Raw genomic sequence first — 16,061 nt, 5'->3', positions numbered from 1 at the left:
AGGCTAAGATAAACGTGACACTAATTGGTTCCGAAACGTGAAAGATTAGAAAATGCAATGAAAGTAAATGAGCAATTTCCCTTCATATATCACGTTCTTTACTCTAGCATTTCAGTCAAAAATATGCCGGTCATTAGAGCAAAGACCTCAATTACCGATAGTAACGCGTTACTTATAAAATGCATTTTTGTTTGCTAAGTGAGTTAATTAAGCACCACAAGTAGAAAAGAATTACTCTTAAAAGCTTAGTGTTAGTTGACTATGATTCAATGTTCCAAATCATAATACAGACCTTCAAAATCTGACAGAATCCCCTCTAAGTGGTCATTGACAGAGAGCTCCGACATCCTGCAAGTTATCCAAAGCAAGAAAAAAGTTGTCAGAAAAGTTCCAGACAAACTGCACAGAAACTGGTCGGGTAAGCGCAAATCTAAAGTTTGCAAACAGCTGAGTAGATCTTTTGTTCCCCCGTAGCCCCACAGGCTCAGGCTCTCAGGCTCTCTCTCTCTCTCTCTCTCTCGAAGCAGAGCACAAGTGTCTGAATGCCTCCGAAGACTCCACATATGCCAAATGCTTTCAGCTGCATGCAAGGCACAGCTCCCAGTAAAAACATGCAAAGCAAATGGTCTGGCCCTCCCTACACAGATGGGTTAGAGCCCTGCCCCATTAGCAGATTGGCTGGATCACATGCATACCTCAGCTACCTCCAGTCGTAAAGGTTCTCTCTCCAGAGAAAGGAGGGGGGCTCCAACTTTAAAGCACATGATCCAAATGAGACTTCAGAAGCTGAACAGTTGGGAGGGGAGGGGAGAGTTGGGAGAAACACACCTTCAAATCAGAGATCAGAAGCAAGCAGATTTTTTTACAGCACTTTTACCCACAGTAACTGTTGTAGTACAGAAGTAAAAAAGGTTGTTGGTTTTTCAAATGTTCCAAATATTAATAGCAAAGAGACTGCACGATGTATCAAATGTATGCAAAGCCATCCAATGTTGTAAAAAGAAACTGCTTGGTGCATCATTTCTTGAGGGAAGAGCAGAAAAACAAATGGAGTAATATATAATGCTAGAGATTACTGCTGATGGCATCCATGCCGCGCATATCGCTGCCATTATAACCCAGACATTTATTTCAAACAGCAGTAATAGGAATGTTTTAAAAATGTTATGTGCTCAGGTGTGAATATCGCTGACACCAACTAGCCTACAGTTTTGAGACTGTTGGAGGCTATATTGTGATCGAATCCTAAAAACAGCTCTTTAGTTTATCTTGGATTATAACACATCGTGCTGCATGGCGATTCAATTGATTTGCGAATAGGAGCAGTTCCTGTCTTTTAAACACTAACTAAGCCATTGTGGGCCTCGCAGCAATACTTCCATCTGGTTTGTTTGTCTACTTATTTGTGTCTGTGTGTACACATGTTTTTCTTCTTCTTGGTGGCTGGCAGTTATTGAGTGCTACAGTGAGTGAAGCTAATTCTGTGTACAGAGAGGAGAAAGGATTCCTTCTCCCCCCACCCCATCTTCCAATACTCTTACTCCTGTTCCTTTTGACAACGTTCTCCTGTTCTCCGCTCTTGAATACATTGACTTCCGCTGGAACTGTGCGCCATGGGGCATGGTTTCCCAGTGGGGCTTGGGCTCAAGCGCTATTCTTCATGTGTGAGGATACAATGGATGTTACCCTGGAGATTTCATCAGATGACCCCCTGCCTCCAACAGCCGCCCGCTCCCGCCATTGGTCACTTGACACACTGATACCCGCAGCGCCTTCCCGAACTAATGGGAAAGTGAGCAGAGTCCTTGTTATCTGATTGGAAGAATCTTGACTCTCAGTCAAACTCCCTTTTTGCCCCATCTCCAATATTTTTATAACGAATAAAGGAAAGCGTCGCTTTTTTTGATGACCCTTTTGATTTTTCTCCTGGGTTGCTGGAGAATAATCTTCAATTCCTGAAGACTCCAGGGCAATCCTGGAGGGTTGGCAATTCTACCATAGCCTCACAGTAAAACTGCAATTATGTCCTTGCCCAATGCTCATATACATATACTTTCCAGCAGGTGTCCTTGGATAGTCTTCTCCTTCTTAGGCAGTCCCTCGGAGACGAGGATGACTTGCTTCCACACTAAAAATGAGTTCTCATGTGACTGATGAGTCCAATGCGGGACCTACAGTCTCGATCACAGGTGGGGCAGATGCTGGTTGAAGGGACGGGTGGATGGGGTGCTTGGGTTGCCGTGCGCTCCTTCCGCTGTCGATGCTCAAGGTGTTCGGCACCTTCCGGATGCTTTTCCTCCACTTTGTGCAGTCTTGGACCAGGGATTCCCAGCTGTCAGTGGGGATGTTGCACTTTTGCAAGGAGGCTTTGAGGGGGTCCTTGAAGTGTTTCCTCTGCCCATCTGGGGCTCGCTTGCCGTGTTGGAGCTCCGAGTAGAGTACTTGTTTTGGGAGTCTCGTATCGGGCACGTGGACGATGTGGCCCACCCAATGGAGCTAATCGAGCGTGGTCAGTGCTTTGATGTTGGGAATGTTGGCCTGAGCAAGAACGCTGACGTTGGTGCGCCTATCCTGCTAATGGATTTGCAGGATCTTGCGGAAGCAGCATTGGTGGTACTTCTCCAGTGCTTTGTGGTGCCTGCTGTACATGGTCCATGTCTCTGAAGCATATAGGAGGGCGGGTATCATTACTGCTCCGTAGACCATGAGCTTGATGCCAGGTTTGTGGTCCTGGTCTTCAAACACTCTCTTCCTCAGGCGACCAAAAGCTGCACTGGCACACTGGAGGCAGTGTTGGACTTCGTCATTGACATCTGCCCTTGTTGATAGTAGGCTCCCGAGGTATGGAAAATGGTCCATGTAGTCCAAGGCCTCGTCGTGGATTTTGATAGTTGGGGAGCAGTTCTGTGTGGTGGGGGCAGATTGGTAGAGGACCTTTGTCTTACGGATGTTTAAAGTAAGGCCCAAGCTCTCATACGCTACGGTGAAGGTGTTGAAGATGGCTTGGAGTTCAGCCTCCAATTGTGCACAGACACAGGTGTACTGGATAGTGAACAGGATATGAATCCTAGATGATTTTTCCCCTCCCTATCCCAGGGGCTGAGGCCAGAACAGAACTTTTGCTGCCAGCCCAGTCAATGTAAAACATGGAGCAAACTGGGGACCTTCTAGCATGTGTCGCACAGTTACATGTTAATTCTATTAACGGTCCTACAGGGGAGCTGTTGTTATTTCTAATGCCATATGAAAAGGAGGAGCATGGAGATGCACAATGAGGCTTAGTGCCAAGGAGTTCAGCAGTTTAATCCATTGCTCTCCGTCCTTGATCTAACTCCATCAATCATACGGACACTAAGTGGAGACTATGGGGGTCCATTTTGACTTTAGGCGATAGTGTAAAATGAGTGATTTTGATTCAGCCGCCTGTTATACATCTCTCCACTGATTCCACTTCCTTCTCCGGCTACTATCTGAAGTTGAACCAGATTGTTCGCAACCTCAGTGCCCTAGTAGACCCCAAGCTGAGCTTCTGACCCCATAATCCTCTCTATTATGAAGGCCGTCTAGTTCCACATTCATAACTTTGCTTACCTCCGCTCTTACCTCATCCTCGGCCCATCTGTTGCTGAACCTGGCCTCCATGCCTCGGTCACCTGTAGATGCAACTTTTCCAATGCTCTCCTGGCTGGCTTCTCAGCCTCCCAGTTCTGTACACCTCAATGGAAATGAAAAAGGCATTTGACACCATGCTAGAATTATATTCCATGCAGTGTTGAGGACAAGTGAAGGGAGTCAGACGCCCTGAAGGGGTCTCACCCTGCTGTATTCGAGGGACTCAGCAGGCCTGTGCTGGAGATATCACTGTCACATTTGCATCATTGCAATATAATGTTTGACTGTGCACCTTTAAACAAGACTTTTAAGTAGGAAGTACTCAGTTTAGCATATTTAACATAAAAACTTTGTTTTTAATAAGAGATGGGAGGAATATCAAAAATATAACCCTTTTATTGCACATCACAGTACTAATGGGTTAATGTACTACCTGGTGTACAGACCAGGATGGCTTAGGTTCCATTCCCTGTCTACACAGTCAGCTGATCACAGCTTGTTTTCAAATCCCTCCATGGTCTCACCCCTCCCTACCTCTGTAATGTCCTCTAACCCTACAACCAACAACAACTTGTATTTATATGGCGCCTTTAACCTAGTAAAATGACCCAAGGCGTTTACAGGCGTGTTATAAGACTAACAAATTAATTTGATACTGAGCCACATCAGAAGAAATTAGAAAAGCTTGGTCAATGAGGTAGGTTTTAAGGAGCATCTTAAAGGAGGAAAGAGAGGTAGAGAGGCGGAGAGTTTTAGGAAGGGAGTTCCAGGCAGCTAAAGGCATGGTCAACAATGGTTGAGCAGTTATAATCAGGGATGCTCAAAAAAGCAGAATTTGAGGAGCGCAGATATCTCGGGGGAGGGGTGAGGCGTGAGGCTGAAGGAGGTAAGAGAGGGAGGAGCGAGGCCATGGAGGGATTTGTAAACAAGGATGAGAATTTTGAAATCGATGGCGTTGCTTAACCGGGAGCCAATGTAGGTCAGCGAGCACAGGGGTGATGGGTGAACGGGACTTGGTGCGAGTTAGGACAAGGGCTGCTGAGTTTTGGATCACCTCTAGTTTACGTAGGGTAGAATGTAGCAGGCCAGCCAGGAGTGTGTTGGAGTTGGAAATCATGTTTAACTAATTTACTGGAATTCTTTGAGGATATAACGAGCATGGTGGATAGAGGTGTACCAATGGATGTGGTGTATTTAGATTTTCAAAAGGCATTCGATAAGGTGCCACACAAAAGGTTACTGCAGAAGATAGAGGTACGCGGAGTCAGAGGAAATGTATTTGCATGGATAGAGAATTGGCTGGCGAACAGAAAGCAGAGAGTCGGGATAAATGGGTCCTTTTCGGGTTGGAAATCGGTGGTTAGTGGTGTGCCACAGGGATCGGTGCTGGGACCACAACTGTTTACAATATACATAGATGACCTGGAAGAGGGGACAGAGTGTAGTGTAACATAATTTGCAGATGACACAAAGATTAGTGGGAAAGCGGGTTGTGTAGAGGACACAGAGAGGCTGCAAAGAGATTTGGATAGGTTAAGCGAATGGGCTAAGGTTTGGCAGATGGAATACAATGTCAGAAAGTGTGAGGTCATCCACCTTGGGGAAAAAAAACAGTAAAAGGGAATATTATTTGAATAGGGAGAAATTACAACATGCTGAGGTGCAGATGGACCTGGGGGTCCTTGTGCATGAAACTCTTTTGGAGTAAACAAAAACATTAAACCGTGGCCCCCCGATCTGGGGGACGCACCAAACATTTACAATGCTCATTTTTTTTTTTGTGGGCACTAAAATAATATTATTTTCCTAAGTGCCCCCTATAAAAGGGGAGGGGGACACTAAAAAAAACACCGGCAATTAAAACAAATTAAACTTTAAAACATAAAATCAAATTAAAATTTGGTTGCCCACCTCTCGCGGAAGGCCGTGAGCATACCGGTGGACACCGCGTGCTCCATCTCCAAGGACACCCTGGCGCGGATGTACGCGCGGAAGAGAGGCAGGCAGTCAGGTTGAACAACCCCCTCAACCGCCCGCTGCCTGGACCGGCTGATGGCACCCTTGGCCGTGCCCAGGAGCAGTCCTACGAGGAGGCCCTCGGACCTACCCGCTCCCCTCCGCACAGGGTGCCCAAAGATCAGGAGTGTGGGACTGAAGTGCAGCCAGAATTTCAGGAGCAGTCCCTATAAATAATAAAACAGGGGCTGCAACCTCGTGCATTCCATAAAAACATGGAACACGGACTCTTCCAGACCACAGAAATTGCAGGCGGCCTGGGAGCCCGTGAACCGGCTTAAAAATTTATTGCACGGCACTGCTCCGTGCACCACCCTCCAGGCCAAGTCCCTGATAAATACTGGGAGGACTCCCGCGTAGAGTGCCCTCCATCGGGGACCCCCGCCTCCTCCGGACGGCAAGATGGTACGCCATGGCGTGTCCGGACGGCAGGCGAGGATGGCAAAGTTGAGAGTGTGCAGGAGCAGCCCGTACAGGAAACCCCTCCGCGCGGAACTGAAAGGCACGGAGGGGATTTCCTCGAGGCGGCTCAAGTTGTGAGGCGCCGGCTCCCGAGGTTCTGGGGTTTGGCGCCGATGAGGAATTCCGTCCGGACGGGGGTCAGTTCGGACGGGATCTCCCCATGTGCTTGAGCCTCCTCGATGCACCTAACAGAGTCGGGGCCCAGAGCTGTTTTTAGCAACTCGATGGCATCGGCCGCGCGGCGGACGTTGGCAGAATTTAGGCGCCGCGCCAGCGTGTCTGGCGCCATCCAGCCCGCTCCTCCGCCATCGAGCAGGTCCCTGACCCTGGTCACCTCACCAGCCACAGCCCTCTCGTCCGACCGCCACCTGAAACCTCGGTCGTGGAGGTACGGATTCCCGAGCAGCAGCTCCTGCAGGACAGCCGCCACTCCAGCCGGTGGAGAGCTGCGCTTGGTGGAGACTTTGTTCCAGACCCTGATGAGTTCCTTGTAAAAGACAGGCAGCTCCCGGAGGGCGGTCCTGACGCCCCCCACACTCACAAACAGGAGCTGCGTGTCGTAATTGAGGCCGTGCTGCTGGCGGAAGAAATACGTCGCCAGAGCACGCCACCTGGGAGGGGGCTCGACGTAAAGGTATCTCTGCAGGGTCTGAAGACGGAAAGTCGCGAGCTGGGTGCTGACGCACACCAACGACTGACCGTCCTCCCCAAGCGGGAGTCTCAAGACCGCCGCAGAGACCCAGTGCTTCCTGTTGTTCCAGAAGAAGTCCACCAGCTTCTTCTGTATCTTGGCGACAAATGCAGGGGGAGGGGTCAAAGTGACCAGCCGGTACCACAACATGGTGGCCACCAGCTGGTTTATGACTAGCGCTCGACCCCTGTAGGAAAGCACTCGGAGTAGTCCTGTCCAGCGCCCTAGGCGAGCGGCGACCTTGGCCTCCAGCTCCTGCCAGTTCGCTGGCCAGGCTTCCTCGTCGGGGCTAAGGTAGATTCCCAGATAGAGGAGATGGGTCGTGCTCCAGGCAAAAGGCCTGAGCTCCTCCTGCATGGATTCCACCCGCCACTGACCCACCAAGAGTCCGGAACATTTCTCCCAGTTGATTCTGGTGGAGGATGCGGCCGAGTAAATCTCCTGGCACTCACGCATCCTCCGCAGGTCAGCGAGATCCTCTACCGCAAGGAGCACGTCATCGGCGTAAGCCGAGAGGACGACCTCCACGCCCGGCCCTTGCAGAGCCAGTCCCGTCAACCTCGTCCGCAGGAGGCGCAGGAAAGGCTCCACGCAGACGGCATATAACTGGCCGGACATGGGGCATCCCTGGCGCACCCCTCTCCCAAAGCGAAGGGGCGCCGTCAAGGACCCGTTAACCTTAATCAGACACTCCGCGGCGGCGTACAAAAGTCGGATCCGGGCGACGAAATGCGTCCCAAACCCGAAAGCGTGCAGAGTTCCGAGCAGATAGTCGTGATCCACCCTGTCGAACGCCTTCTCTTGGTCGAGGGATAGGAAGGCAACTGACAGACCAGCCTCCTGGGAACAATGGATGAGGTCCCGGACCAGATGGATGTTATCGTGGATTGTCCGGCCCAGGACCGTGTAGGACTGGTCGGGGTGGATCATGTGGTCCAGCATGGCGCCAAGGCGAGCAGACATCGCCCTGGCGAAGATTTTGTAGTCCATGCTGAGGAGGGAGACTGGGCGCCAGTTCTTAACGAGGCGGAGATCGCCCTTCTTAGGCAGCAGGACGATGACTGCCCTGCGCCAAGAGAGGGGCATCTCCCCGGTCGCCAGACTTTCCCCCAGGACCCGCGTGTAGTCGCCCCCCAGGACGTCCCAGAACGCCCTGTGGAACTCCACGGTCAGCCCGTCCAGCCCCGGGGATTTTCCCCTCGAGAGCCGGTCGAGGGCACCGGTCAGCTCCGCCAGGCTTAGCGGAGCTTCCAGATTTTCGGCGCCCTCCGGGCTGACCTTCAGCAGGTCCTCCCACAAAACTCTACGCGCTTCCTCGCTGGACGGCTCCGGAGAGAACAGGGCCCCGTAATATTCACAGGCCCTGTTGTTGACGCCCTCCGGATCCGAGACGAGAGAGCCGTCATCGGCCAGCAGCGTCAAGAGCTGCTTACGGACACCCTGTCTTTTTTCCAGCGAGTAGAAGAAAGGGGAGCCGCGGTCCAGATCCCGCAGGAACCGGATCCGTGACCTCATGAATGCGCCTCGGGACCCGACGAGCTGCAGGTCCTTCAGCGCGGCCTTCTTCGCTTCGTACACCGTCCGCAGGGCCGGGTCCTGGACGACTTGACCGAGACGGGATTCCAGGTCGAGCACCTCTTTTTCTAGGCGCTCGACTCTGGCCGCCCGCCTCTTGGTCGACCCCCTCGCGTACTCTTGACAGAAGTCGCGGACGTGAGCCTTGCCCACGTCCCACCATAGCCTCAAGGAGGGGAAGCCCCCCTGCTTCCTTCTCCAGTCGGACCAGAATCGACGGAACGAGTCCTGGAACCGCACATCCTCCAGCAGCTGGTTGTTAAAGTGCCAGTACGCGGACCCCGTCCTCGTGCGGAGCGAAGCGAGCTCCGCCCACACCAGGTGGTGGTCCGAACACGGCACCGGCCGCATGGAGGCCGCCAGGACGCAGGAAACGTACGCCCGAGACACGTAAAGGCGGTCGAGTCTGGACCATCCTACTCCAGGCCTCACCCAAGTAAAGGCGCTAGAGTCGGGATAGAGATTTCGCCAGACGTCCACCAAGTCGAAGGACCCAACCAGGTCCCTCAACTTCTCCATCGCCGTCATGCTCTGCGGGGCACCGGAGCGGTCCCTCGCCTCGAGGGTGCAGTTAAAATCCCCCCCGAGGACAATGCAGTCGCCGACGTCGACGGAGCCAAGAAGAGCGGACACCTCTTCGAAGAAGCGCGTTTGCTGCGGGCCGGGCTGAGGGGCGTACACGTTCACGAGATGGAGCGGCACGTCTCCCAGGCGAACCGTTACGTGCAGCAAGTGGCTTGGCACGGGCTCCTCGACCCCCAAGATCTCCGGCTGAAAATGCGGGGCCAGCAAGATGGCCACCCCACTAGAAGTGGCGGTGAGGTGGCTCATGCGGACCTCTCCTTGCCATTCCAGGAGCCACGTGGCTTCGTCTCCCGGAACGGTGTGGGTTTCTTGCAGGAAGCACATCGCATATTTCTCCTCCCGCAGGAGAGAAAAATTGTCAAATCTACGGCGTGCCCCTCTGCCGCCGTTGATGTTGAGGCTGGCTATGGTTATCTTCATGACAAGAGCATAGTACAACCTCTACCTAACCTATTGTGGGGGGGGGAGTGGAGTCATTTGTTGACCTCCACTCCTTCAGCAGCCCAGCGAGGAACTTTTTGAGCCGGCGCAGCTCAAGGCCTTGAGCCTTTGATAAGGGCCCGCCCGCGGCCATGGTTTTAGCGGCGGCGCGGACGGAAGCGACGAGCAACACCGGCTCGGACCATCTTTCCAGGGCCAGACGGGCTTGGTCGCGGCGACCCCGGCACTGGACCAAAAAGTCCCGGAGTTCCTTTGCAGGAATGAGGAGGGTCTCAGCGGCGGACGCGAGCAGATCCACCGCCTCACTGGCGATGGACTCTAGATCTTCTCCCGCATCCCCCACCGAGTCCCCGTCCCCCTCCGGGAGGTCGCCACTAGCAGCCGGCCCGTCGACTGCACGAGGTACGGCAAACGGCCCGGCCACTCCATCCGGCCCTGGCTTTGCCCCGATCCCACCCCCAGGATCGTCGGCAGAGGAGTCCCCACTGGGCTCTTTTAAAATTGGTGCTGGGTCGGGAAGCGACAGCGGAAGGGGTTCCTCCTCCGCCCCAGGAGCCGGGGAACACGGAGAGACCCGGTTTAGGAAGTTCTCCAGGTCCACCAAGTCCCTCAGCTCCAAAGTAGGGGGCGAGGGTTGTTGTTCTTCCCCCTCCCCGCCGCCACCCCCCGGCCCAGCGTGTGGATGTTCTGTGGAATTAATCATATTTTCAGTTTCTGCCGAGTCGAGCAAATCCCGGGGGAAGTTGGGTATTGGTTGGGCGGGCTCAGGTTCGGCCTTTTCGGCCCCGCCCGCCTCAGTCCCCGGGACGCTCGACCCGGCGGTTACGCATTCTTCCGCTGGCCCCACGCCCCCCACGACAGGCAGATCTTCCACGCCATCCCCGGGAGGCAGAGGCTGGGCAGCCTCGACTGCCTCACCCTCCCCGGGGACAGATTCCTCGTGCCTATGGCGCAGTTTGGGGGCGCCGTAGGGGGACGCGGGACATGCGGCGGGCACCGACTCCTCCGCGGAGGGATGTTGTTCCCCCTCCGCCTCATTGGAGCGGCGCCTCCTTTTGTTCCTGGGGGTGCGCGGAGGCAGGGAGACCTCCATGTCTGCCGAGGCCTCCCGCTCCGCCCCCCCCCCTTTTTCTTATCTTGCCCGCGCCCGAGCCCCTCTGCGGTATTGGTCAAGGGCTCAGGCACGGGCTCAGGGCACCCTGCGCTCGCCGGTGACAGGGTTGGGCTGAGCGTGGTAAACAAATCGTCTGGCGCACCGAGGGGACCCGCCTCGAGATGTTTCGCCTTCCTCCGCGCCTTCTTTCCGATCGGACGCTCTCCCTCTCCCCCGCCAGAGGCCGTGAAAACAAAGGCCTCCGACGATGCCCGCGCACCCACAGCTCCCGGCACGCGGACACTACTAGGGGGAGGGGTGGCGGCGGCGCCAGCCTTGTCCGCCTTCGGTGGTTTGGCAGCCTTGGAGGCGGGGCAGTTCTTACGAACATGCCCCACCTCCCTACAGGCATGGCACCGCACGCCGTCCGACGTCCAGAAGACGCGGTAGGCAGTCCCCTCATGCACCACATTAAAATTTCCCTCCGTCGTCTCCTCCCGCGCCAGCCGGACAAAGAGCTGGCGGCGGAAGGAGAACACGTGGCGCAGGCTGCTCTCCCTGAGGCCGAGCGGTATGGGGTTGATCCCTGACCTTACCTCCCCCAGTTGGTGTATGTGAGGGAGGAGGAGCCCAGCGGGAACAAAGGGCGGGACGTTCGATAGAATGACCCTCTGCGCGGTGGCCTCGAGAGGGTCCACCGGCAGGAACGCCCCGCCCACCGTGAGCCACTTTTCAATGGCCAGGGACACCGCTCGCTCCGACCCCAGGAAGAACACGGCCTTCCCAGACATCTTGGAGGCTGCGACAATGGCCGAGGGGCCGACTACCCCAGCCATCGCCCGCACGCACTCCTCGATGCTCATTGTGGGGTGAGTGTAGCTCTTGACCCCGTGTTTTTTAGTTATCAGTCTGAATGGTGGCAGGGCAGCAGGAGGTGCCGTGGATGTGGACGCCGCCTGCGCATATGTCCTAGCTGGCCCTGCCACCGGCGTGGATGGGGTCGCCATCACGGGGTCCCTTTAAGGGCTACACCCACCCCAAAGTCACAGGCCTTAATGGTCTTAAGTGGCCTCTCCCCTAGTTGGCAATTGGGGAGGGGCCTTGCTCCCTCTGCTCAGTTGTCTTAATTGTTTGTTTCTTTTTTCAATCAATTGGGAGGAAGGGCTCCCAGAGAGAGAGGGGAGAGACAGAGAAAGAGAGAGGGGGGGTGGGAAAGAGGGAAACTGCGAGGGCAGGTCTCCCCTCACAGCGGTGGGTGGGTGTTTCTTGGGGTGCACTCCCCAGATGGCAAAAAACACAGTCTTTGTAGAATGGTCTTCGGGTGGGGGGAGAAGATGTCTTCACCTGGGGTAGCTGGAGCCACCCAGGCACACACTCCCAACGATGTTTAATGAGGTAATTAGTACTTCTTCAGCCAGGTCGCTCCAGCTATCCCAGGCTAGGCAGTGGGGGAGGGGTGCTTCAGTGGTGTGTGGGCCTAGCTGTAGGCAAGACCCCCACACACACTTCCACACACACACACCCCCCGCCATGTTCCGGCCCTCGAATGGTCTTCTTTCCTCCCCCCACCGATACAACAAAGTCTTTCGGGGAATGCACTAAAACACACCCACCTGTCAAAGATTGTAGAAACGACTCTCCCTCCTTCCACACTGGATGGTGTTTCCTCAGTTTGTTCTTTTCCCCCTCTCTCCAACTCTCTGTAGTTGTAATAAATGATAATTTTTCTGCGCTCCACCTCTCCCTCCGGATGTTGATTGGGTAGCAAGCCAGCCCTTTTCCTCCTATTCCTGGGCTGTTCTCAGGGCTCACTCCAGGCTTTCGAGACAGGAGCTAAAGCAGGGAATTCCTTCTCTCTCAGCAGCACAGCTCCAATTGAATAGGCCACGCCTCCAAAGCTCTACCATTGGCCCTTGTGCATGAAACCCAAAAAGTTAGTTTGCAGGTGCAGCAGGTAATCAGGAAGGCGAATGGAATGTTGGCCTTCATTGCGAGAGGGATGGAGTACAAAAGCAGGGAGGTCCTGCTGCAAATGTATAGGGTATTGGTGAGGCCGCACCTGGAGTACTGCGTGCAGTTTTGGTCACCTTACTTAAGGAAGGATATACTGGCTTTGGAGGGGGTACAGAGACGATTCACTAGGCTGATTCCGGAGATGAGGGGGTTACCTTATGATGATAGATTGAGTAGACTGGATCTTTACTCGTTGGAGTTCAGAAGGATGAGGGGTGATCTTATAGAAACATTTAAAATAATGAAAGGGATAGACAAGATAGAGGCAGAGAGGTTGTTTCCACTGGTAGGGGAGACTAGAACTAGGGGGCACAGCCTCAAAATACTGGGGAGCCAATTTAAAACCGAGTTGAGAAGGAATTTCTTCTCCCAGAGGGTTGTGAATCTGTGGAATTCTCTGCCCAAGGAAGCAGTTGAGGCTAGCTCATTGAATGTATTCAAGTCACAGATAGATAGATTTTTAACCAATAAGGGAATTAAGGGTTACGGGGAGGGGGCGGGTAAGTGGAGCTGAGTCCACAGCCAGATCAGCCATGATCTTGTTGAATGGCGGAGCAGGCTCGAGGGGCTAGATGGCCTACTCCTGTTCCTAATTCTTATGTTCTTATGTTCTTATGTCAAATCTAGAGATATCACTCCGAGATACCTGCGCTCCTCCAATTCTGGCCTCTTGAGTATACCTGATTTTAATCGCTCCTACATTGGCGGCTGTGCCTTCAGCTGCCAAGGTCCTAAGCTCTGGAATTCCCTCCCTATATCTCTCCACCTCTCTCCTCCTTTAAGACGCTCCTTGAAAGCTACCTCTTTGACTAATTTTTTGATCGTCTGTCCTAATATCGCAACAGATGTGGCTCGGTGTCAAATTTTGTTTGATAGCACTCCTTGGTATGCTTCACTACATTAAAGGCGCTATATAAATACAGGTTGTTGTGGAAAAGGGTAAAAACCAGCCAAGTTTCCCCCTTTTGATCACCAACTATCATCCACTATTTGTGGATACTGAGCGAGAACAGGATTGAGCTTCACTGTGACGCCCTCCACAGTGAAATAGCCTGATGACCCTCACTGAAGAACGTGGAACGTGGACCCATGCCCTGGTAACGTTCAGTGTTTTTGGGGAGGTAGAAATGCTGAGGTAGGAAAGACTTTGATTAAAAAAAAGTTAACATGTAAATTGCTGAGGCAATATGATGTTGGTCTTATTATGCAGATTGATTGATAGGACCATCTAACATTTTTTCAGCTGAAAGAATACAGTAAGTACTTTTTGAGTTTAATGAATTCGATGCAGTGACTATCCCGAAATATTCAGGTCGAGCCACAAAATAAGCTCGTGTAGAACTGCGACAGATTAGCCTAAATGCTTTGCTTTGGCATGTTGTCTGGCACGAATAGAGGCAAATCTTGTACGGTCAAGTTACTATTCCACAGGGAAAGTGGTATTCTAGGAGGTGAGGAAACACGCAGTGTTTAGGTGCTCAGTGTTCTGTGCACAGCATGCCGCTGTTTCAATTCAGAGGCCAGTAAGTAGGTTGCACTTGTCTCTCACACTGTAAAGAAAATGCCAAAGATCATTTTTTTTTGTCGGACTGTGTAAACATGAGCCCGTGGAATGGATGGCTGCAGGAGGTTAAAATTGAACTGGCAGGCTCATGTTAATCTTCCTGCAGTATTCAGACCGCTTTTAGCTCCAGATTCAAATCGAAAATCAAATGTTAAATTGATTATGAATGCAGTTCACACAAGAGTAATTTTATGTGGATCTGAGAAGCAGCCTTCTCTGGGAATATAGGTTGAGCGTCTGAAATCCGAAGTTCCAAAATTCGGAATGTTCCAAAATCCGGACATCCCGCTGATCCGTGGGGGGGTCGTACCGAATCCAGAAAATGTTCCGAAATCCAGACATTTTTTTAAACGGCGCTAGCGGTATTTTTTAAAGGCCCTGCGGTAAAAATCAGCGGAAACCGCAGTCTTCAGGACTTTAGTCCGAGGTCAATTACTGCTGCGAGTTGGGCCTAGGGAGGGGGCAAAACACCAAAAGAAAATTGCAAGAAACAAAAAATTCACAAAACATTCACAAAACCCTTACCTACTAAATCGCTGAAAAAGAATAAAAAAATAAAGGGGTAGAATTTCCTAACAACCTGCCAGCGCCCGATTGCCACCCAAAAGACCGCTAAGATTCCCAAGATTATCGCTGGTGAAAACTTCCCCCAAAAGAAAAATAAATCCGCCCAGCAAAAAAATGGGCGTTGCAGCCCCATTCTTGGCGAAAAAGTGGAATTTAGGGTCGATTGGGCAGTTCCTAAAGAAAATGGGCTATAAATAAAAAAATCACAAAAAATTTACCCCAAGGCTGCGGGTTGGGCCTAGCAGCAGAAAAATACTAAAAATATTTTTTCAAAATAGATCACATAAAAAAATCATAAAAATATTCTCAAGACCCTTTTAACCTAAATCACCATAACAGAATTTAAAAATAATGAGTAAAAAACCAATTACTTACCTTTTTCTTGCAGGGCTACTCACCGACCTCCCAGCTCCACTGATTCTCGTGGGCAATTTTTTTCATACTTACCTACGGGTCACCGCTGAGCCAAATATCGCGCCAGGGCGATCGGAGGATGGTGCACGCCGGAGGTCCGCTCCCCAGCGGTCGGGAATATCTTGTTCACCTGGTTATCGCCCACAATGGCCAATCCTGCACAGAAACTTGGTGGTAAGCCAATGGAAATTCTAGCCCATAAACTTTAACTTATCTTTTTTGCAGGTCTTTCACGCAGGTTTTTCCCGGCCGCCAACGTTGCCTCCCCCGGACTCTCCGACCTTCCCCACCCACCCCCTTTCCCCTTCCCCCCCCTCCTGCTGCTTCGGACCCACCGTCGACCCTCCGCCGCCGCCCCCCTTTACCTCGGCCCAGGCGTTTCCAGATATTCAGGACGTTGCAAAGACATTCCTAAATCCGGAAATACCCGAAATCTGGAATGGCCTCAGTCCTGAGGTTATGTTACGTTGTTACGTTGACTTGCAAAATTACACACGCTACAGTACCTTTGTGCAAGTGATTTGTGTTCAGTTTTAAGCCTCCTCTTGTCTGACACAAGTCAATCTCTCAGCCCAAGAATGCTCAAACTCAATTTATGTTATTTGTACATGCACTTATATTCATTGCTGTGCTTTGGGTATTGCACTAACATATGTGCACTAACATATGTGCAAGACCAAACTTTGGGTACACTGATTATCGATCCGTTTCCAATCCGATCAGCCAACAATGTAAAGTGGATAAGGAGTTATGGGGAGCAGGCAGAGAAGTGGAGCTGAGTCCATGATCAGATCAGCCGTGATCTTATTGAATGGCGGAGCAGGCTCGAGGGGCCGTATGGCCTATTCCTGCTCCTATTTCTTATGTTCTTATTTAATGTCTCCTTCATTATGGTAGATAATAACTGTACTCGAGGGAACACTCACAGAAAAGGATATTTGAGAGTGTCAGCACAACAAATTATTAATAAAAGATATAGGTATGATATGTAATGTCTCCTTCATTATGGTAGATAATAACTGTACTCG

At 52.1% G+C, this 16,061-nt stretch overlaps 1 protein-coding gene across 1 annotated transcript in view; it reads right to left on the bottom strand.

The window, feature by feature from the left end:
- septin12 (septin 12) overlaps positions 1 to 3,639 on the bottom strand; it is a 429,590-nt gene extending 425,951 nt beyond the window's left edge. Inside the window, exons 1-2 of the mRNA XM_070901064.1 lie at positions 3,604 to 3,639; positions 293 to 348 (exon numbers count right to left, since the gene is read on the bottom strand). Coding sequence (XP_070757165.1) covers positions 293 to 348; positions 3,604 to 3,608 — 61 coding nt within the window. The 5' untranslated portion in view covers positions 3,609 to 3,639. The remainder of the gene's footprint in view (positions 1 to 292; positions 349 to 3,603) is intronic.
- Positions 3,640 to 16,061: the final 12,422 nt, after the last annotated feature.

The sequence above is a fragment of the Pristiophorus japonicus genome, chromosome 15 (assembly GCF_044704955.1).
Source record: "Pristiophorus japonicus isolate sPriJap1 chromosome 15, sPriJap1.hap1, whole genome shotgun sequence".
NCBI classification, from domain to species: domain Eukaryota; kingdom Metazoa; phylum Chordata; class Chondrichthyes; family Pristiophoridae; genus Pristiophorus; species Pristiophorus japonicus.
This window is presented reverse-complemented; position numbering and strand designations above follow the sequence as displayed.